The 22875-nt window shown below is 53.9% G+C and overlaps 2 protein-coding genes across 10 annotated transcripts; one reads left to right on the top strand and one right to left on the bottom strand.

Moving 5' to 3' along the window:
- The first annotated feature begins 1669 nt into the window (after positions 1 to 1669).
- On the top strand, positions 1670 to 21871 carry CIZ1 (CDKN1A interacting zinc finger protein 1). 9 transcript variants are annotated; one of them, XR_010382814.1, is made up of 19 exons: positions 1711 to 1851; positions 2492 to 2633; positions 2880 to 2995; positions 4480 to 4551; positions 6414 to 6643; positions 8996 to 9089; positions 9254 to 9362; positions 9874 to 10478; positions 10737 to 10858; positions 11475 to 11672; positions 12414 to 12538; positions 14636 to 14723; positions 15209 to 15322; positions 15523 to 15672; positions 17172 to 17241; positions 17449 to 17570; positions 17938 to 18093; positions 19974 to 20030; positions 20265 to 21871. XR_010382814.1 is itself a non-coding variant. In XM_064490555.1 (18 exons), exons 2-18 carry the CDS (start codon positions 2497 to 2499, stop codon positions 20271 to 20273), a joined length of 2517 nt encoding a protein of 838 aa, XP_064346625.1. In that variant the 5' UTR covers positions 1711 to 1851; positions 2492 to 2496; the 3' UTR covers positions 20274 to 21871. The 9 variants fall into 9 exon arrangements, 8 of the variants coding, with proteins under 8 accessions (XP_031306419.1, XP_064346625.1, XP_064346626.1 ...); XM_064490555.1 differs by lacking the exon at positions 19974 to 20030; XM_064490556.1 differs by having other exon boundaries at positions 19974 to 21871.
- Positions 19274 to 22861, bottom strand: BBLN (bublin coiled coil protein). The gene is made up of 2 exons (XM_031450574.2): positions 22657 to 22861; positions 19274 to 19759 (listed from the first exon to the last, which is right to left on the bottom strand). Exons 1-2 carry the CDS (start codon positions 22733 to 22735, stop codon positions 19587 to 19589), a joined length of 252 nt encoding a protein of 83 aa, XP_031306434.1. The 5' UTR covers positions 22736 to 22861; the 3' UTR covers positions 19274 to 19586.
- Between the last annotated feature and the right edge of the window lie 14 nt (positions 22862 to 22875).

Genomic DNA, 22875 nt, shown 5'->3' with positions numbered 1-22875 from the left:
TTAGCTGTTCCCCAGAGTTGATTATTTTCCAGACAGCTATTCTAAATAACGTTTCAGTGAGCGATTTGCTGGCTTTTAAAAGACTTGTTTCTGATTATTTTCTTGGGCTAGATTTCTACAAGTGGAGTTACCAGGCCAAGGGGCAGAACACATTGAAGAATCTCTATAGCGAATTTGCAGATTGCTCTCTGGAAAGATGAACCAACACAGGAAGCCAGCGCTGGCTTCCCTACCTTCACCAGTATGAGCATTATATTTAGGTTTTTTGTTTGTTTGTTTGTTTGTTTGTTTGTTTTTTACTTTGGCAATTTGCTAAGCTCGTCCTGTGCCAGGTGCCAGTGCTAAACATTATGTAATACCATCACCACACACCCCGCTCCCCCTGGGAGGGGGCACTCATTTTACAGACGAAGAAACAGGCTTAGAGAGGCCTCCCACATCCGCCAGGGTCGCCTAGCCAGAAGGCCGTGGAGCCCCAGTTCAATCCCGCACCTCTCCAAGACTAGCACCCAGATCTGTCTGGTTGGAAGCCTGGGCGATCTTGACTCGACCTCACCTCTCCTTCCCTACTGCCTCTATCTTGGTTCTCACCAGAGCCGAGTGTTCTGATCTGGGTGGATATGATGCTGTCACACCCTTCCCTAGCGCTACCTGCCTTCTGGGCGATAAAACCCAACTCCTCAGGCCCGCCTTCAAAGCCTGCCTCGTCCAGACGGCCCTTGCACCCCTGAGCCCAGCCCAGCCCCTCCCTCCGGCCACTCGTAGCCGCTTTCGCCCCTCTAAGTCCAGGCAGAGTTAGGCACCTTTGCGACCGCCTGGGGCTGCAGTAGATCCCGTCCGGAGCTTTAGGGCAGCGCTTGTCACATGACTGCAGTTGACACTCGGGTCTCCGCTGGGCTGACCTCAGTTCTGCGCGTCCCTAGCGCCACCGTGCGCCCTGCGGCACAAGGTCGGCGCATAATACGAAGGGAGCGCATTGCCTAGGGCTGTTAAAGTTGTGGTCGGCTTTAAGTAACAGAAAAGATTGCTATTCAGTAATCGCGGATTATTTGGCTCAGTGACTTGGAGTGGGGACCGAGGAGAGGGGAGCTGGGACGCGGAACAGAGTCGTAATTGAAGGGTCTTCGTGGGCGGGGCCGTTCAGAGGGAGGATGAGCTCCGTTTTTTTGTCATTGAACTCAGCCGTCCTCAAAGGTTCCCGAGTCAAATCGGAGAAAAAACACTTTTAAATTGACCACCCCACCCCCTTCCAGGGCGAATTCTGCCTCGCCGTTCGGGTCGCCCTCTCGCCAAGTCTTCCTCCCCGAATGCACAGCGGGCCGCACGCCTCCTCCCACCCAGCCCCGCGCGGGGCCCCCTGATCGCGGGACAGTGGCGGCCGCGGGGAGGTCGGTTGGGTATGGTCCTCCTCGAAGTCGCCCGAGATAACGCCGCCAGACGACAGACCCCTCTGCGCGACAGAAGGATCTCGGTCTCAAGTTCTCCCCTTCCCGACACGGAGAACGCGGGGCGGAGAGTCTGCGCTACCCAGCGTCCCCTGGCAGCCCGGAGCCACGCCCGCCGCCGCCTCCTTGCCGCCTGGTGAGCCGGCGCCGCCGGCGCAGCGTGACAGGGTGCGCGGGAAAGGATCTCGCGGCGCGACCGGGGCACCCGGACCTCCCGTCCTCCAGAGGGCGCTGCCGCGGCCCTGCCGGCAGACTGGCCTTCCGAGTGGACAGGCCCCGGCGGAGCCTCGGGAAGCCCGAGAGCCACAAGCTGGAGCTGCCCCGCCCGCAGGGTGGGGGCTACGCGACTGCCGAGGGGGAAGAAGGCCGAGCAGTTCCCGTGGCTAAAGCCGCGCTGCAAGGCGAGGTGCGTGGGCTGAGCATAGCAGAGGTGGTGGGGGCGTCCAAAGATTTAGGGGCTACTTGAATGGAGGCTGCGGGCTTCGTGGGTAGGTGGGGATACCGGATTTGAAGTGTAATGCTGGCTCTATCTGTAGAGGAAGGGGTTAGCGGAATCGGGGGGATTAAGGTGGAGGGAAGCCTTCCCCCACTTTGTTAATGGACGAAAGTGAAAGGTGGCGGTGGGGGCGGGGGCTGATGTTATTGACATGAAATGTGTACAAGGGACAGGGCGGGAGTATCAGAGGAGTGTGAGTGGAGAGGGGCTGTCATCGGCACGTGATTGGCGCAAAGAAAGGCTGAAGGGTGGGGTGGGAGGTGTGTTTGTGTCGGACGCTGCTCCTGGAAGCACCGAGCGATGAGAGTTGGAGAGATGGAGGGCAGGGTTGGGCATTTGCTGGAGGCACTGTTGGGAAGATTCAAGGGAAATTGGCGGGAGAATGGTTGAAGCCTGCTGCTGGTGGAGTTGGAGGTGTCTTGAAAGGATGGGGCACGCTCTGGGCAGGACCCGGACTGTAGCTGTGAAGCTCAGCCAGCAGTATCTGAGGGCCGTGCGCGGGCTAGGGATGGGTGACGGGGATCCGGCCTGACTCCGTCCCTTCCCTCAGCCACCATGTTCAACCAGCAGTTGCAGCAGCAGCAGCTTCAGCAGTTGCAGCAGCAGCAGTTGCAGCAGCAGCAGTTGCAGCAGCTCCAGCAGCTGCTCCAGCAGTCCCCACCGCAGGCCCCACTGCCCATGGCCGTCGGCAGGTGAGCTCCCCGCTGGAGGAGTGCGCCGCTTTAGCAGCGCCCCTCAGACCCATGCCTTACAGCTCCCCATCGCAACCCTTTCTCCCAGGGGCATCCCTGTCTGAGTCCTGGAGGTCATCAGTTCCCGTCCCAAGGGGACCCTCTGTCTGCTGTAGAGGGGGGCAGAGAATGGAGGGGAGAGGTCTAATGGAAGACGGAGGGTCTGACTCTCTCGGTGATCCTCTGACACATGCTCTCAACACTCAGGGTGCTCCCCCAGCAGCAGCCACAGCTGCAGTTCCTGAATCTCCAGGGCACCAGCTCAGCCTCCCTCCTCAACGGCTCTGTGCTGCAGAGAGCTTTGCTTCTGCAGCAGTTGCAAGGTATGACTGTGGGCCCTGTCTCTCTTCATCTTAGCAGTAGCTCCCCAGCAGCCCCATGGCACTGAATCTCATCAAATCCACACAGTAACCCTGAGAGAGGTACTGCTACTACTGCTGCCAGCATCCTAGTTTACAGATGCTCAGCTGAATGCGGGTCTGCCTGATCCCAGAGGTGTGCCCTTGCCATGGTGCTAGCTAGCTCTGTGGATATTACTCAGCACACCTTGCTGACATTCAGGTTAGATGAGATGATGGATGGAAAGTTGTATTTTGACTACCCTCCTCTACGTCCCATTTGACATATGAGGAGACCTATCTCCCAGAGAAGGGAAGTCATTTGCCCTGGGTCACACAGCATCAGCAGTGGCTGAGCTGGACTGAAGCCTGGGCCTCCTGACCCCCTGGATCTCTGAGTGGGTGTCTCTAGCCCTCTACATTAAGCCTGTGCCCTTATCTCAGTTTCCCCATATGGAGAGCAGTCTTTCATCTCTTCCTTCCAAGATGCTGCTCCTGACACGTCAGCCCCCAAAGGAGTAATCCAGGGGTCCAGAAATCTGGGACCAGCTCATCTTCAGACCCAGCCCCTCCCACAGGGTAGCTATGGCTTGCTGGGTGGTCCCTCTGGGCTAGGCACTCTGCTGAGGCCCTTACAACCCAATTCCTTGATTCTGCTGATGACCCTAAGGGGTAATACACTCATGATCCCATTTTACAGATGAAGAAACTGATGCCCTAAGAGGGATCATCTGTCCAAGGTCACATATCGAGTAGGTGTTGATTAGAGGTCTTACTTCAGAGCTGTGTTCTGAGGCACCAGGCTGTCCTGCCTCCCAGCAGGGTATGCAGCCAGGTCAGAAGATGTGATGGTCATCACTCTTCAGCCCTCCCCGGGGCCACTTGAGTGTGGATGGTCCTGAGAGCTGGCTTACAAATGATAAATGGATGAGTGGAGAGATAAAACCACACACAGGGACCCACAATGTATACATATTTTTTCACTCTTTTTCTTTCTCATTTTAGTCACACTCTTCAAAGAAAAGTGAAAGAATTATTTTAAAAAGAGGATAAGAAAACCCAGTTGTCACATGCAGACTAACTCACCTCTGGAAGGAAAAAAAAAACACCCATTAAAGTTTTGATGTATTTCTTCCTATTTTTTTCTAGGCACTATTCTTCCTCTTCCTCCTTCTCTTCCTCTTCCTTTTCTTCTTCCTCTTCTTCTTCTTCTTTTTGTTTTAAATAATGTAATGAATATTATGTTTGGGACTATTTTCTTATTTTTAATGTTTTTTTTTTTTTTAATGGAGGTACTGGGGATTGAACCCAGGACCTCATGCATACTAAACACACGCTCTACCACTGAGCACTACCCACCCCTGAGACTATGTTCTTAAAATGGATTCCCAAAAGTAGAGTGGCTGGGTTGGGGCGGGGATGGGTGTTTAATGGCTCTTGATAAGTATTGCTAAATTGCTTTCCCAAAGGACTGGACCAGTTTGCAATGCCACCAGCCACGTATGACAGTGCCGGCCTCACCATGCCCACGGCAACATTGGGTATTATATGCTTTTATGTATAAATGTATATATTCATCTAACTTACTCATTTGGTTGGCAAAAAAGCTACGTCATTAATGTTTTAGACTACATTTCTTGGAGTGCTAGTGCAGTTGAACATTTTATATTTGTCTGTTAAACATTTGTAATTCTTTTTGTGACTTGTCCATGTCCTTCATCCATTTTTCTTTTAGAGTGTGCCATCTTTTATCTTACTGTTTTTAAGAGTTGGTTGGCATTCTCTCTGCACATATGTGTATATGTATTTATTTTTAAGTTAATGTTAATTATACACTTAGTAAGTACACTTGATATCTCATTGAATTCTCATAAAACATTGTGAGTTAAGTACTATTACTATTCCCATTTTACAGATGAGGGAACTGATGCTAAGAAGGGGGGACTAATTTGTTCAAGGTCACAGAGTTTGTACTATAGAGTCTGCATTTGAACCAGCTCTCCCAGCACATCTGACCCATGCATGCCCTTAATCCCTATGCTTCCCCTCCCAGCACTGGGGCAAGGATTTAAACTGTACTTTATTGGGTCAAACACTTCCCCAGTGCTGGACCTCTGAGTCAGATGAGGTGCCTGCCATTAAGAGGTTCCCAGGGCACTTAGGTGGTGAGCACTGGAAAGCAGACAAGGAAATTGTGCAGCTGGTCCTAGAACAGGAAAGTTAGGGCCTCTGGTGACACAGAGAGGGTCTGGGAAGGTCTCCCAGAGGAGAATCACCAAAAGGGAGCAATGCAGGATGATAGGGATGTAGTGGGGGCAGAACAGCCCAGGCAGCAAGAACAGCATGTGCAAAGGCCCAGAGGCAGGCAGAAACCAGGCTTATTTGACAGATACATGGGAGCACATGCCTGGAGTAAAGTGGGGGCTTACGTGAGGAGAATTGTAAGCAAGGAGGTCGGGGAGGAGGGCAGGGCTGGACCTCACATAGGGAGGAGTGGGCTTCATTCCCAAGCATCAAGGAGCTATGCAAGGGTGTAGGCAAGGGGAGGAGTGAAGTCAGAATGTGATTTCAGAAAGATCACTGTTTGCTGCTATCCAATGTGAAACTGGCTGAAATTCACACCAGTGATGAAGCAGCTTTGGAAGGGGGCAGTGTGCAGTAGGAGTGGAGATTTGAAGAGGATTCAGACTACACTGGGAAGAAGGGTAGCAGAGAGAGTTGATAGGATTTGGCTTGGATGGGGGGTGGTAAAGAGAGGGAGGAGTCAGGAGGACCCTCGGAATCCTGTCTGGGAGCCAGTGAGTGGACAGCAGTGCTGCTCCCTGAGATGCTGGCCAGGCTGCTCCTCCACCTAGTGTCTCTGTTTTGTCACCATTAGAGACAGTAATACTTACCCTGATGGTGGCTGGGCCAAGTGACTGAGGTCATGCTTAGAAAGTGTTAAACAAGTGCCTGGCTCCCAGGAGACTTTTGATGAAGGGAAGCTGGTGTTGGTAGGGGAGTCTTATTCCAGAGACCAGTCATCTCGCTGATTCTCCTTTTGGGTCCTGTGCTGAATCTTTCACATAACTTAAGGTGTTCCCTTAAAGCATGCCTGAGGGTGAGTGTAGTTGCTGGGGATGGTCAAGCCTCTGACCAGGGAGGCATTTGGGGAGGGAGAAGGCAGTGCCCACTCCCCCAGCTGGAGCAGAGAACCAGCCCTAAAGCCCCCTTCCCACCAATGCTCCAGGTGGGACCTGGCCTTCGTCTCTCATCTCTCGCTTTGGCTGCCCTTGGGTGGGAAGGGTCCCTTTTGAAGTTATCTGTCAATCTGCCATGATGCTTTGGGGGACTGACGCCTGACTCTAGCCTCTACCACCCAACCACAGTTGTAATCCTTCTTCTCCCCTCTTTTTACCTGCAGGTAACCTCCGCAGCTACAACCTGGCAACCCCAAACCTGACGGCGCCTAGCCTCACACCTCCCCAGATGGCCACCCCAAATCTACAGCAGTTCTTTCCCCAGGCCACTCGGCAGTCCTTGCTGGGCCCTCCTCCTGTCGGGGTCCCCATAAACCCCTCCCAGCTCAACCTTTCAGGGCGAAACCCCCAGAAACAGGCCCGGACCTCCTCCTCCACGACCCCTAATCGCAAGGTGAGTTGTGGTTGGGGTGGAGCAGTTGTGGATGGCAACGGGAGAGGGCTCACCTGGGGATCAGCCCAGTTCTACCCTCTCCAGCTCACACTGGCCCTTGGGCAGCTTGTACGCCTCTTTGAACCTCAGTTTCCACATCTGTAAAATGGTGAGATGGGGGTAGTTAGACTTGTCTAGTGTGTCCCAAACTTCAGATATTCCTGAACTCCAGTGTGATTTCTGCCATGTCAAAACACCACCAGTTACTATTATTTACTCCGCCCGCTTTTTTTTTTTTTACTACTTACATTATTTACTAATATTACTAATATTATTTACTAACATTTCTCTCTTTTTAAAAAAACTGAGAGGTAATTGACATATAACATTGTATGCATTTCAGGTGTATTCTAACAATTTTCTTTAAGTCAGTGCTGCCCAGTGGAAATAAAATGTGAACCATACATGTAATTTAAATTTTTCTAGTAATCACAGTAAGAAAGTCGAAAGAAGCAAGTGAAATTAATTTTACTCACATATTTTATTTACCCCGATATATGAAAAATACTGCCATTTCAACATATAATGAATATAAAAATATAAACAAGGCATTTTACATTCCTTTTTTTCCCCCTTCTTTTTTTTTTCTTTTTCTTTTTTGTACTAAGTCTTTAAAGTCCAGTGTGTATTTGATGCTTACACCTCAATTCAGCTTGTCACAAATCCAGTGCTTAAAAGCCCAGCATGTGTGGCTAGTGGCTACTGTCTTGGATAGCACAGCTTTAAATGAACTAGCTGCTTCTCTGTTACATCTATCTAAAAAGGAAACATTATTATCACTACCTGAAGTGTTTAAAAACTCAAAATTAATTGCCACACATAGAAGTGACAGCAAGGTGGTTGGGGATAAAACAATGTAATAAAATCTTAAACTCTACACTGTTGCCATCTGAAGGTTCTGAGCCTCTACCATCTCGGCTCCTTGAGTCTTTGAGAGGTGGAAGGCATCAGATCCAGGAGGCTCTCCTTGACCTAAGTAGGAAGACTCAGAGACTTTAAAGGAAATAACCTCCTCCCTGAGTCAGTCCTGTCCCTGAATGGCCTGGCAGTTCCTTGCACACACCTCACTCCTGAGAGCATTCCTGTGATGTGGAGGGGAGTGAGCAGCTTTTCTGGCTGCTCTGGGGCCAGCTCACATCTAGAGGTGAGGCATTACCCTCCAGAGAGGGATCCTGGCCTCTGACCTTTCAGTCGGGCTTGTCCTAACATGGTCTTGCCTAGTGTCCCCCTCCTTGCCCCCATTTTACGTATGGGAAAACTGAGGCTCAGGGAGTTGGGTGGAGGTTGACCCAAGCTGCACAGCTGTTGAGACAGAACTAGAGTCTGGCCCTCCTGACTCGTAGGCCAGGGGCATGGTGAGAGCTGAGTAGTTTCTGAAGGGCCTGGAGGCCTCATGTGGTACAGGATTCCACTCAGCACTGGTTCTTGGGGCTTAGAAGGAGGGACGGGAAGCTGCAGGTGGACTCCTGGGCCTTCCTGGGGTGTCCTGGAACCATCTGGAGCTGTGTGTTCATTTAGCAAATACCTGTTCATTTAGCAAATTCCTGCAGATGATTCAGTGGTGCAGAGAAGACACCTGGCCCGGCCCTCCTGGAGATCCTGGGCTGGGGAGGAAGAGGGTGGTGGTGGTGAGACATTAATGCAAATAATGCTCCAGCCAATTAATTATGACTGTGGAAAATGCCACAGAAAGGAATCCCAGGGTCCCTGGGGACCTGTACTAGGGGGTCTGGACCTGCTTTCAGGTTAGGAGGACTTCCTCTAAGAAATGCCTTTGAGGCTCTGGGTGAAGGCCTGGGGCTTTGGGGGACCAGAAAGAAGGCCAGTGTAGACATACAAAGGGCGAGAGGGAGCGTGGGGAGAGCCGAGGCTGGAGGGGTGGGCGTGGGGTAGGGGCCAGATCATGCTGGGGGTGGGGAGGGAGACAGTTTCCAGCTTGGGGTAAGGAAGGAATACTCCAGGGCTCTGGGAAGTCACAGGACAGTTTCAGCCTGAAAGAGACAAGAGACATGATCAGGTTTCCATCTGAGAAGGATCCCTCTGGCTGCTTTGTGGAGAAGGGGCGAGGGAGTCAGAAGGCAGCACCGTGGACCATGAAAAGGCATTGTGTCCCCCAAACCTGTATTCACTTAACAGGCAGGCAGCTAGATGGAACTCTCAGATATGATTCCTGGGGTGTCTAGGATCTTTTCTTGGCAGCTCTGGGGCCAGGCACCTTCATTCCCTGGGGGACATGTTGCAGCCGCTCTTGGGCAAGGGACTGTTTGCAGGGGCGGGTGGCAGATGTCAAAAACAGTTTCTAAAAGGAAGCAGGATTCTTCTTCTCAGACGATGCCCATGGAGGACAAGTCAGACCCCCCCGAGGGGTCTGAGGAAGATGCAGAACCCCAAACAGACACACCCGAAGGTGAGGGAGGGAGGCTGGTTTGGGGCAGGTGGGTGCAGGTGGGTCATGGAGGCAGATGTGGGAGGTAGGCATCTTGCGGGGGGAGGGGTAAGCCCAGGCGCCCTCTCCCAGAGCTTGTATGTGCTCTACCAGCATGGCCGCCACTCACCTGCCCTCCATTCCAGACCAAGACTCCCCCCACTGCCCAGATGGCATCGCTAAGGAGAAAGACACTCCAGCACCTAAGCCTGAGTCTTGTGAGGCATCTGAGCCACCCGCTAAAAGGTCAAAGAGGTGACTGATGCTGAACACCTGCTGGGGCCCAGGTGCCCTGTACCCTCATTCCTGCAGAGGTGGGGGTTGGGGTAGGTGGGGTGGGGTCCTTCAAGGGAGCAAGGAAAGGGCTTGGTCTCGGGTTTGGAGGAAGGTCAAACCTAATTCTGCACCTTACCTGGGAAGGCTCTCAGCCAGACAGACTGGTGTCTTCGCTGTGACTGACCCTTACCTGGAGGCAGGTGAGGTGGCCAGGTTGGAGGGGTATAGATGTACATCTGGGACCTCAGAGAGTGGCCAGAGGGTGGGCAGGCTTACAGGGCCTTGGATACATATTAGCAAGTTGTGGGAGGTGGGGAGCAGGTGATCCTTTTAATTTACTTAGGTGAAACTGGGACCCAGAGAGCCAGAGGCTTGCTCCAAACCCCAGCTTGTATGTGGCAGAGCTAGGACTGGAGCCTGCATCATGACCTTTCTTGGGAGCCCTGGGGCCAACTGGAAGATAAGAATTTGATCTTTTGATCCTTCCTAGCTCAGAGGAGCCCACAGAGCAGGGGCCTCCAGGGCAGCTGCAGGCAAAGGTCCAGCCACAGACCCGGTTAAGAGCACCGAAGCAGACACAGACACCCGAGCTGCTGTCTGAGCCACTGGAAGCCCGAGTGCTGCCACGATTCCAGCCACGGGTTCTGCAGATCCAAGCCCAGGCGCAGCCGCAGACTCAGCCACAGATGCTGCCATTGGATGCCCAGGTGCAGCCAAAGCTGCAGAAGCAGGCGCAGACACAGACCTCTCCAGAGCTCTTAGTGCCGCAGCAGGTACGGCTGCAGCTGCAGAAGGAGGCAGAGCCACCAAAACAGATGCAGCCACAGTCACATTCACAGTCCCCAAGGCAGGCACAGCCACAGCTGCAGAAGCAGGCACAGACGCAGACGTATCCCCAGGTCCAGACAGAAGCACAGCCAAGGGTCCGGCCCCTGGAGCAGCCACCAGAACAACCTCCATTGTGGCCACCGGAGCCGGCCCAGAGACAGCCTCAGACGCAGCCACAGGTGTCGGTGCCGGCATCAGAGAAAACATCAGTTCTGGTTCACTCCACAGTGCTGGAGACGCCGCCCAACATGGTAGAAGCTGGAGCAGGTAAGTGAGTACTGGCTCCCAGCTGACCCGGTGATGGGACAGCTCTGCCCGGACCTTGTGTTCCTCTCCAGCCCTGTCCAGCCCTGACTGGGTGCTGCCTGGGACTGAGGACTGGGCCTGGATCTGGTGTTTAAGGCTGTATCCACCATGGGCTTCAAAATCCCAGCTGTCGGCAGAGAGGGTGGCTCTCAGGCCTGAGTTCTTCAGGGCCCAGGTGGGAGATGGACCATGGGAAACAGAGCACATTTGTCATTTCAGGCCCGGAGGAGGCCTCACCGGAGCCAGTGGGCACAGAGGTCAGCATGGAGGAGAGCCAGGAGGAGTTGACCGGTGGCCTGGATGTGGGAGAATGTGAAAAAAGAGCCAGAGAGATGCTAGGGGTGGGTAGAGATGCTGATGAGGACCATGTGGTGCACCTAGTGGTGGGAGGCCTCTTTCTGCCCCCTCGTGTTTCCCGACCTGTGAAACGTGACAGCAGCTGTCTGTCTGGGTCTGTGGGCAGACCAGACTGGGTCTGACAGCAGTTCATCAGACTCTCATGTGCTGCCTTCACATGCCTTTGTTCTGAAGATCTGGAGGTACTTGTGGTGATAAGAGTCTCTTCCAGCCCACTTCTCTGAAACTAGAGCCCCCAGGGCCCCACCCAGTAACGCTGTTCTACCAGAGAGAGCACAGCATGGAAGCCTGTGCCTGGGGCTCGGGCCCTGCCCTGCCTTACAGTGTAACTGTGGCCAAATCCTCTCCCTTCTTCATGTCTCAGTTTCTCCACGTCAAGTGAGGGTGGAGTGGGGTGGACTTTAGAGTGAGGTGGACTGATTTAAATCCTGACTGTGGTGTTTCCTAGCTATGCAAGCTTAGGCAGTCATTTAACAGCTCGGAGCCTCAGTTTACCCACCTGTAAAGTGGGCTATCAGAAGGGCTCAAAGATGTTTAACACAGGGCAGGCCCACCATAAGCGCCCAGCTGGTGGTAGCTCTGCTCCTGCTCCTGGTGTAGGTGTGGGGTGCCGGGGGCTCCCTGAAGGTCACCATCCTGCAGAGCAGTGACAGCCGGGCCTTTAGCACTGTACCCCTCACACCTGGGCCTCGGCCTGGTGATTCCACCTCCGCCACCCCTGCCGCAGCCAGCACACCCTCCAAGCAGGCCCTTCAGTTCTTCTGCTACATCTGCAAGGCCAACTGCAGCAGCCAGCAGGTACCGCCCCCTGGGCCCGGTGGGTGGGGCAGTCGAGTGGGCAGGTGGAGGGTTTGGGGTCTGTGCGCGATGCCTAGCCTGCCCTTCCCATGGCTGCCTGAGTGGCCACATGGTCCCCAAAGCCTCACTCACGGCAGCTGTACATTTACTCACAAAACATTTCCTGACCAGCCAAGGGTGGCAGGATTTTAGAGCTGAGTGGACCTGGTTCACATTAGCTTTGACCAGCTGTGTGGGTTTTGGAAGGTGAATTCATCCTTTGTGCCTCCGTTTCTTTATGCGTCAGTTGGGGAAGTATTTAGATCTCACCTCATTGGGTGGTTCTGGGGATTCAGTGACTTGACACTGAAGTCATAAGCTGCAGACCCGGCCCGAGCATGCCTAGCATGAATCACAGCGTCAGACTCGTATTACTTTTGCTGTTGCTGCCTCCGTCACTCTGAGTCTTGCCTGAGCAGAGCCGTGGGGACCTGGAAGTTGATCAGACTACTCCTTGCCTCAGAGGCGCTCATAGCCCTGGGGGGAGCAGAAGCTCTGACGGGTGTGTGCTCACTCTGTGCCTCAGTTTACATCCTTCTCTGGCCTACGTAGGGTTGTGTTGTGTGTGAAACGGTCTCACAGCGGTGGTGGGGTGGCCGTGAAGCAGAGGCTGGAGGCCGCCTACCTCCCTGGGCCCCACTCTTGCCCGCTGTCCCAGGGCTCACACTCCTCACGCCCCTTCCTTGCTCCCGTCTGCTGCAGGAGTTTCAGGATCACATGTCGGGGGCCCAGCACCAGCAGCGGCTCGGAGAGATCCAGCACATGAGCCAAGCCTGCCTCCTGTCCCTGCTGCCTGTGCCCCGGGATGTCCTGGAGAGAGAGGACGAGTGAGTCAGGGATCTCAGAGGCTCTGTATGGGGGTGGGGAGGGGAGTCAGCAGTCTTGCAAGCCAGCCCAGCCTGAGAGGGGCCCTGAATCTGCTATCCACAAGGTCTGCCTTTGGGTTAAGCATTGCCCTTCCTCAGAGGCTTCTTCACATCACTAACTGTGTGTCCTTGAGCCTCAGTTTTCCTTATCTGTAAAATGGCCTGGTGAAGGGTATAATGCAGAAATTCATGAACTAGACAGTCTCTTAGGGTTCCATCCAGGCAGGAACAGTGTGACCATCTATGTGGGAGGGAAGAGGGTTGTGGCACAGACCTCTGCTCCCCTGGCATGTGAGCTGACTCCAACGGGGGCATGATGGTCAGGATCTGCTCATCTCGTGGCCCGAGGTTAGAGCTTCCCTGGGTCTCCCCCTTTCTTTGTCATGGGAGCTTGTTCCATCAGAAGTGTCAGCCCTCCTGGATTCTGGGACCAGCTCTTTGGATAAGAGGTCCTGGTAGACCTTTCACAAGCCTATGAGGAGTCACTGAGTGCAGGGGCTGGGAGGCGTTTAGTGAGAGAAACAGGATGGCATTTGCTCAGGCCACCCTGGGGGGTGTGGGCTCTGTCTCATGAGACGGCTGCACCTCGGCTCCAGATCTCCTAGTTTTTCAGAAGAATCTAGAAACCCAGGTTTGTATGTGAATCTCTCAATTTCAAAATGTTAATAGCTAGTCCAGAGTTAAAACAAAATGAAACAAATCGTATGGAGACCAAATTAAACACTTTCACAGGCCGGATAGGTGCTGGGTCGGTGATCAGGGCCCCTGCCATGAGCATTTACAGAGGGTCACAGCTTGAAGCTCCCCATGCAGGATGAGGGGACAGGAGGGGCCTTTGGGTGGCCCTGCTCACATTCCCTGAGTGACAGGGAGCACTCTCCCCAAAGGCTGGTGTGTCTCTGGTTACCCAGTTCTCACTTCAAGAAGAGCTTCCCTGTGGCTCTGAATAGTATGTTCTCGAGCTTTAAACCTCCCCCTGCTTGCCGACCTAGGGGATTATACTTAGGCAAAATAATCATAAAGACAGAAGAAAGGTGACTGACAAAGATGTTCCTTGCAGAGTTAACGTAATGGTGAAAAAATTTAGTTGGAAATGATCTAAAATATCCAAAAACTAGGGGATTAGTTAGGTCAGTTAAGGCTTATCCACTTGGTGAAAGAACTAATAAATAAGACAATGGTAGGGAATTTCTGATAATGTGGAAACATATGTATGATGCAATGTCAGTTTAGAACAGGATCCAAAATTGCATTTGCAGAATGAGCTTGATTCTATAAAAATAGATCTTGTGACAGAAGAAAACTGGGAGGATGCGGCCCAAGCTGTTAATAAGCTTCAGGTGCAGAGGATTTGTTACAGTGTCTCCTGGTGACATCTCCCCTTGAATCCTGACTTGGCAGTCCTTCAGATAGGCTGCCTTTCCTTCTGAAACAGGTAGAAACTCTGGGCTGATCCTGTGACAGGCGCTGGGGATTCTGGGGTGAGGTCTTGGCCTCCCAGAGCTCCCAGTCCAGTGAGGGCAGAGAAGGAATCAGGTCCTCCCAATCCATCATGGAAAATGCTTGTCACTGGCACTTTAGGGTCCAAGGGGAGGCCTGGCTTCCTGGGATGGGGACAGGTGGAGGAATGAGGGTAGGGCTAAGAACAGCTCTGGGAAAGACAGGGCATTTTTTAAAAATTGAGGTCCTGGGGATTGAACCCAGGACCTTGTGCATGCTAAGCACACACTCTACCACCAAGCTATACCCACCCTTCCCAAGACAGGGCATTCAAACTGAAAGATAAAGAGCAGTTCTAAAGGCCAAATTTCCTCAGTTACGTCACCATCCTGGTGGCCTCCTGTTATCCCAAGTGCTTCTAAGTCTCATTTGCCCCCAAGTTTTCTCTCTTATTCTTGTTTAAGTATTCTTCCAGATGAACCTCAAAACCGTTCTGTTAAGTTTCCAAAAACGATCCTGTTGGAATTGCATTACATTTACGGAGCATCCAGAAGAGCTGCTGTCTTTCCAGCAGGAACATGGTGTCACACTGTACTTGTTTTGATTATCACCATTCAGAGAGCCTCCACCCAGGCGCTGGTGCAACATCTGCCAGCTCTACTACATGGGGGACCTGATCCAGCACCGCAGGACGCAGGACCACAAGGTATGAGGGCCCCTGTGCTGTGAAATCACCACATGAGCCTCGTCCCTAAGCCGAGGGCTGGGAAGGAGGGAGCCCAGGTGGGGAGTGGAAAGTAAATGTCTGTCTTTGCGTGGCCTTAACTCAGAAGTGTGGCTTCTCGATGAGTCAGTCATGTTTCTACTTTGGGCTTCAGTTTCCCCATCTGACCAGCATGGGCAAGGGACCATCTCATCCTACATTCAGCCTCAGGGCTCCTGGGGGTCCTAAAGTGCCCTCCCTCTCTCCCTGTCTTCTGATACTGTCCTGTCTCTCTGTTACCATCTGCCATTCCATCTTATAGCCAGTGGCACAAGGAGGGGATGTATTTGCCTGTGTTCTGTGGAACACAGCCAGCTGAGTACAGATGTGGTGGGCCTGCAGGTGGGAGGCAGTGTCTCCCTGGGCCCTGCCTGGCTGCCCCTGGGGATGCTGCCCACTGCCCACTTGGCCTGCCTTCCTTTCCCCAGATCGCCAAGCAGTCCCTGCGACCTTTCTGCACTGCTTGCAACCGCTACTTCAAGACCCCCCGTAAGTTTGTGGAGCATGTGAAGTCCCAGGGGCACAAGGACAAAGCCAAGGAGGTAACCTCAGCTCCCTCAGAGGACATAGGCCCAGAGAGGTACAGAGCCTTGACCAAGGCCACACAGCAAGTTGAGGTTTATCCCAGTCCAAATTCAGAGCAGATTTGGAGGGATTGGAGCTCACTGGGGTGCAGGGGGGATGGGATGTCACACTTTGGCTGCCCAGAGCTGACCTGAGCCCTCACCTACTCCCGGGGAAGCTGAAAATGCTTGAGAAGGAGATAGCCGGCCAAGATGAGGACCACTTCATCACAGTGGATGCTGTGGGCTGCTTTGAGGGCGATGAAGAAGAGGAGGAAGACGACGACGATGAAGAAGACATCGAGGTTGAGGAGGAATTCTGCAAGCAGGTACTTGGGGGGAGGGAGCATGGGAAGGAGGCTGGAGGTTGGACTCCCAGCCAGCCCAGGAGGGCCCTCACCCAACCTCTCAGGGGCCAGGAGGGTTGTGCTGGCATTTGTAGGCACAACTTAGTATTAATAGGAACTGTATTCTATTTGACTATATGTAAATATACATCATGACAGCTACAGGGTAGCAGGTAAAATATGCAAGATCTTCGAAGTCTGGCTGAAATTCTCACTTGTGTTCCTTCCGCCAAGGGAACAGCATCACTAAAGGCATGGAGTGGGGAACTATGTGGTATATACAGGAAAAGTCAGTGTAAGATGGTGATGATGTTGATGTTGGCAAGAACAGTCAACAATTCTTGAGCACTTACTATCTACTAGGCCTGTACCAAGCACTTCCCCAGCAGAATCTCACTGACTTGGATACCAGGAGGTGAGACTCCAGAGCCCGTGCTCTAACTACCCCAGCTCTGCTGCCTCCCATGAGTGAGGGGCTGAGTTTTCAGTTTTAACAAATGTTGCTGGAGCACCTGTTCTGGGCCAGGCCCTGGTCCTGGACCCCAGGCGTGTGTGGGGACCAAGGCCTGGCTCCTGCTCTCACAGAGCTTGCCTCTTACAGTCCAGGGTGGTGAGGGGACAGCCAAGGGGGAGTTGTGCAGAGGGGCTGTGGATGCGGGGTTGCATGGGTGTCCTCCAGCCCTAAGCAGGTTGGTTGGCAGTGAGGCCAGCTTTGCTACTCAGCAGGCAGCATGAGCCAGCACCTTGGCGTCTCTGAGCCTCAGTTTCCTCTGCTTAGAAGTAATAGTCCCTACTCAAGACTGTAAGGAAGGGCCACAGCCCAGAGGGTGGGTGTCATCCTTAGAAGCCACGTTTGTCTGCCTGGTAAATGGTGGAAGGCAATGCTAGGCATGGCGGGGCTGAGTGGGTGGAACCAGATGGCTTCATTGGATGGGCCCATGTCCAGCAGGTGAGACAAGGGGTCCTTGATTACTTGAAACCCACCCCCAGGACTGAGGTTGCTGCAGCATCAGGTAGGAACTCAGGGAGCTGGCAGGGGGCTCATGGTTAAAAATGTAACCGGGGCTTGGGGCCCACCAGGGTTCACTACCCTGCTTCTCCATAAAACAGCTTTGTGACCCTGGGCAAGTGAGTTAACGTACCTGGGCCTCAGTTTCCTCTTATGTAAAATGGACAAACCATAGAAAGTTATTATGATTAAGTGAGATGACACATGTGATGTGTTGGGCATACCTGGCATGGATTATGGCTACTGTGGGAGCAGGAGGGCTTCCTGGAGGAGGGGACTTTTTGAGCTGAGCCGAGAAAGCATAGGTTGGGAAGGGTACTCTGCTGAGCAGGATCAGCATTTGCAAAGGCTCTCCTGGAAATCAAAGGGAGTGTGGTTGAAGAGCATGGGTGGGCTCCAGGCCCCACTTGCATTTTGGGAGGAGGCTAGGGGAAGCCAGAACCAACCAAGGCCCACACTTGTCTGTTTCCAGGTAAGAACCAGGGATATATCCATAGAGGAGTGGAAAGACTCGGAGACCTACAGCCCCAACACCGCATACGGTAAGATGCCAGCGCTGACCCCACCTGCACTGTGGCCCTCAGGCCCAGCCTCCAGGCGAGCCCCCCAGACCCCAAGCACAGCAGCCTGGCCCCTCGTCCTCTTCTCTTCTCACACCTGGAGGGTGGGGGAGCAAATGGTCCCCTAGAAACGGGGAGACGCCTGGCTGGCATGGGGGGTGTGAGTGCACTGATCCTGCTGTCCCGCAGGTGTGGACTTCCTGGTGCCCGTGATGGGCTACATCTGCCGCATCTGCCATAAATTCTACCACAGCAACTCGGGGGCGCAGCTCTCCCACTGCAAGTCCTTGGCCCACTTTGAGAACCTGCAGGTGAGTCAGGCCTCCTACCCAACTCCGCCCTGTCCAGGGAGTCGGACTCCATTCCAGCTGATGGGAATGGCCAATGGCCACCTCCCTTCTGTGCTTGGCCTCAGCCCCTGGGCGTAGCCCCCAAAAAGAGGCTTTGCCCATGAAAGGAATCAGTTAGGTTGGGGCCAGTCTTTTTCCTATTGTTCTGGTGGGTGCTGAGGGCCAGGCTGTTAGCTCCAGAGCTCTGGCCCAGAGGGGCTGAGCACGTCACACAGGGTCACACAGCATGTCCAACGTTGACTCAGCTGGACGAGGGAAGCAGCTGCTGGCCAGAAGCACACCAAGGTGGGGAGGAAGCCCTGATCTCACCTGCACTCTCTGTGTCCAGAAATACAAGAAGGCCAAGAACCCCAGCCCCACTACCAGGCCCGTGAGCCGCCGATGTGCAATCAACGCTCGGAACGCCTTGACTGCTCTGTTCACCTCCAGTGGCCGCACATTCACCCAGCCCAGCACCCAGGACACAGCTAAAACCCCCAGCAAGGTGACGGCCCAACCCCCTCAGCCCCAACTCCCCCGGCGCTCCAGCCGCCTCAAAAGCTGAGGGAGGGGCCGCCCCCTACCCGCCCCATCTGAGTCCAGATCTGCTACGTTTTAGGAGTCTGTGCAGAGACTTTGACATGGTTGTTTTTACTCAAAATCCAATAAAAGAAGGTAGTTTGGCTGTATAGTCCCCGTCAGCACCTCTGTCTGGGTGGACAAGGAAAGCGGGGACCCTCAGCCAGCTCTCAGTCAGTGCCCGGGATGCAGTGCACCTCTCTAGGTAGTGTGGTGGCAGAGCTAGAAAGCCGGAGACAGGCTCCCTAACCAGGGGCTCTGAGATGACAAGGTGTTTCATGTCTCTGAGCTTCAGTTTTCCTCTTAAGAATACATCAGGCTAGGAGAGGACTGCCTTCAAGTAAGATCTTGTTCCGTCTTCACAGTGAACCGAGGAGGTAGGTCCTGGTGTTATTTCCAAATTATAGATGAAGAAACTGAGGCCTAGCAAGGTCAAGTGCTTGTTGAAAGTCATACATCTGGTGAGTGGCCAGGATTTGACCCTGGGCCTGAGCTCTGGACCCTCGTACTGGCCTCTCTCCAACCCTGTGGAAGCTGAAGTGCAGAAGTGGGGGGCCTCACTGCTCAGGCCCTCTGGTTCTGAGTTCATGTCACTAGCAAGGACCCCACCCTTCTTGTCAGCTGACCCTGTGATAAATCATTAGTGAATGGGGCCCAGGTTGCACTGGCTCTTTGGTTCTATTTCCCCATTTGGAAAGACCCTTAGAGAGAGACAACCAGACCTTCCCTGTTATTGGCCAGCTAGGGGGACCGAGGCCAAGAGCAGGAGGGTGGTACCCGTGGCTGCACAGCATGTTCTGGGTTGCCTTAGTCAAAGGCCCTAGAACCGAGAAGCTGAGCACATCATACAGGGTCACACAGCACGCTGTCTCAGCTGGGGCTAGGGAAGCAGCTGCTGGCCAGGAGCAAACCAGGTAGGGAGGAAGCCCTGACCTCACCTGTACCTCTGTGTCCAAAAATACAAGAAGGCCAAGACCCCAGCCCCCCCACCAGGCCTGTGAGCCCCCAGTGTGTAATCAATGTCTGGAATGCCTCCACTGCCCTGTTCGCCTCTGATGGCCACTGGGGTCCGTCCTCATCCCGGGATACAGAGGAGAGAGGCACAGTGGTGTTGGAGACCTGTTTAATGTGGACACTCCAGGCCTGGGCAGAGTGGGGAGCATCCAGGTCCAGGAGTAGGGCAGGCAGGCAAGGTGGATGGTCACAGGCCCACACCTGGCCCCAGGAGGGGATGCCGGGAGGGTGGGGGCTGGCCCAGGCACACTGAGGGAAGTACCAGAAGGGTGGCCTAGGCAAGCAGACCCACCAGGAGATCTGTAGGCCAGCCCTTGAGAAGGTATCTAAGCCAGGTGGTGAGTGCTCAGGCCAGAGCCTGGCTCAGGGAGGCAGGGTTGGGGCCTGGCTCGGGGCTCCCAGAGCCTAGGGGCTGGCATCACTGGGGGTCTCCCCAAGCTGTTGCTGGAACTCAAGGCGCGTCTGCCGGTTGGATTCAAGCAGCTCCTGGAGGCGGGCATGGAGGTGGTCATTCTTCTCCTCCAGGTGGTCCAGACAGGAGTTGATCTGGTCCAACATGGAGTTGATGGCAGCGTATTCTGGGAGGAAGGGGAAAGAAAGCCAAGGTCCCATATCTCCTCAGGGCTCACAGGCACCCCCCCTACCCCCACTGTGCCCTAGCCTGCCTCTAAAAGGGCTTTGGGCAAGACCCTACTCCTTCCTGAGCCTCACTGTCACCGTCTGGAAAATGGGTGGATACCAAAAGAGGCGAAGCTTTGGAGAAACACCTCAGTGCACCATCTTTTTTTCTAGGGTTAGGGTGGTCACAGGGAAGTCAGCCAGAGCGTCCTGCCTAGGAAATCCTGCCAGGTACCAAGTCTCCTCTCCATTTCCTCCATCAGCTGCCTAGAGGCCAGAGTCCCTATTCCTGAGTCAGGCAATCAAGGCCTCTGTCCTTGAGCAGACCCTACTCTACAGCCCTTCCTGGTTCCCCCTGCCCTCAGGATAAAGCTCCCAGCAGACTCCAGGGCCCTACTCCCCTCTCTGGCTCCGCCTCCCCTGTCTTTTCCTTTCCTCTCTCACACCTGCCTTTGCCCACCCCAGGCCCCTTGAACAGGCTATGGCCTCTGCCTGGAATGTGCTGTGTCCTCCTTCTATCTTCCTTCCCTCCTCACCTCCTGGATGAGCCCCTCTCATCCTTCAAGTCTCAGCGTGGATGTTGCCACAGGGGGCCCTCCCAGTGCCCCAGACTGGATCAGGCCTCCATTCCTGACCCCCTTGCCTTCTCACTCCTCCATGGCCCTCACCTCCAGATTGACTGCTGTGATATGTGCTGGTCTGTCTCCCCCACCGGACTATAGCATGTGCTCTGTGAGGGGTGGAGTGGTCTTATGTTCACTGCTGTTTCCCTAGTGCCTTCACTGTCACGCAGGAAACATTTGTTGAATGAATGAATGGATGGATGGATGGATGGATGGATGAAGCCTGACTTTCTAGCCTTTTGGCCTCTGTTCAACTGTCCCTGCCACCCAGAATGCCTCAACCACAACAGTTGTTCAAGGACCAGCTGCAAACACCTCCTCTTCCAAGAATCCTTCCCTGGTCTTCGCCAGACACCATACCATCACTCCTTCCTTCACAGACACTCCTGACCTGCTTCTCTCAGCAACTAAACATCCTTTAGGACCCCAGGTCTGGGCCTGTTGCCCACTGCGGGACCCAGTTCTGAGCCAGCCTATGACTCAGATACATTCAGCTGCCAGCTTGGGAAAAAAGGGGAAATGGCTGGCAGTGTTTGGAAGCGGCCAGGGCTGGAGGAAAGTGTCTGGCATAAAGGTGAAGATGTGCCTGCGTTCGGGGTCTGGAGGAAGAGCACCCATTGCCCAGAGCTGGCACAACTCACAGAGGACAGAGTCCTGGAAATCTCTGTTATCTCTGAGAGTCCAATACCCTATGATACAAATGGGGAAACCGAGGCCCAAGAAGGAAGAGACCTGCCTGGGGTCCTCCAGCTGGTTGAGGGCAGAGCCAAGATTCAGACTTGGGGAGCAGGGACACTTGGGTTTTCATCCCAGCTCTGTCCCATCCCAGCAAGTTACTGCATCTTTCTGCAAAAGGGGGATAAGAACTGGGTTGTTGTGAGGATTCAAATATATATATCAAGAACTCAGGGTCTGGCCACAGCAAGCAATTAGTAGATGATCACTCTTAGCAACATTTCACATTCTGGTCAGGAGACAAAAGCGAGGAGAAGGATGGGGTGGAGAGGGGACAAGTGTCTCCACTACTGGGGCTAGGCTTTGTTTGTGTCAAGTGTCAAGGGTACTTCCAAGCCTTTGCCTTCCACTGGGGACATTGTCCCCCCCCCCCAATATGCTAAGTCCTGTGAATCTGCCAACTTCCACTCAGTGTGACTCCTGGGAGGCCCTTCCAGATGCTCCCACCACAGCTGCCAGTGTAATTACCACACCTGGTTGCTATTTACCAGCAGTAGACCTGGCAAACCCGCCAGCCTACCACTTCCCCCACTTACTCTACCCTCCTCATTAAACTCAGAACCTGAGCAATGAAGTATTGTAAAACTACTGTAGTGATGGCTGCACAATTCTGTGAATGTCCTAAAACCCACTGAATTGTACAATTTAAATGGACACATTGTGTATTATGTGAATTATAACTCAATAAAGCTGTTACTCAAAACAAAACCAAAAGCAGACTCCATACTTACCCCACATTTACTAAGCCCTGCCCTCTAAGTTAATAAACCAATCTTTATTATACTAAAGGGAATAATAATAACTACTTACAGAACACTTGCATGCTTGGAACCTACTAAATATTTTCCGTTCGTTTTCTCATTGAATCTTGATGCATCTCAATGCAGAAGACACTAACCATTATTCTTATGTTACAGATGGGGAAACTGAGGCTCCAGATGGTGAGAAGGGAGCTGATGGTTCTCGCTCCACACCCCCAACCCCCAACTCCCGCAGTGCTGTGCAGGCAACAGGCTGCTTTGTAAGCAAGCCACATGTGCCAGGGCTCCAGGCCACACCAGCAAAGGTAGCTGGGGATGCTGACTCAGCAGGGCCGCACGCCCACCCAAATAGCCCCTCCTGCTAAGCCAAGAGGGTCCACGCCAGGCCTCTCTCCCTTAGGAGCCTCCATCTCCACAGGGGCTGAAAGACGTGGCTTGAGAAAATCCCAGTCCCAAAAGGGCAAGTGACCCTGAAGCAGCCTCAGTTTCCCCATCTGTAAAAAGGGGCCGATTGCCCACAGTTCTCGAATGCTGCAGTTTCCAGGGGCCCGCTCGCAGGTGCTCGCCCCGAACCCCGGGAGGGAACCTGCAGCTCCGGACCCACCCTGGGGCGGGTGATGGGGAGGGCTCTGCGGTCCTCTCCTGGCCCCTATCCCGGCCTCGATTCCCCATTCCCAGGAGGGCACCCCCGAGAAAGCAAAAGTCGCTTCAGCAGCATCCCCTCCCCGTCCAGGTCACCTGCTTCCCCAAAGCCTTCGTCCTCGACTTCCGCGCCCGCCTCCACCGGCATGCCCAGGTCCCCGTTGGGGCCTGACATTGCGGGCTTGAGAGCCGCAAGGGCCGCGCGACGATGGAACGCGGCGACAGTCGCGCCGACAGCCGGCGCGGGGCGGAAGGTGGAGGAGGTGGATGGAACTCGAGGCCGGAAGGGTGGAACGCCGCGGCAGAGCTCGCAGG

The sequence above is a fragment of the Camelus dromedarius genome, chromosome 10 (genome assembly GCF_036321535.1).
Source record: "Camelus dromedarius isolate mCamDro1 chromosome 10, mCamDro1.pat, whole genome shotgun sequence".
Taxonomy (NCBI): Eukaryota; Metazoa; Chordata; class Mammalia; order Artiodactyla; family Camelidae; genus Camelus; species Camelus dromedarius.
Note: the sequence above shows the minus strand (reverse complement) of the source record. Positions and strands in the feature narration are given on the sequence as shown.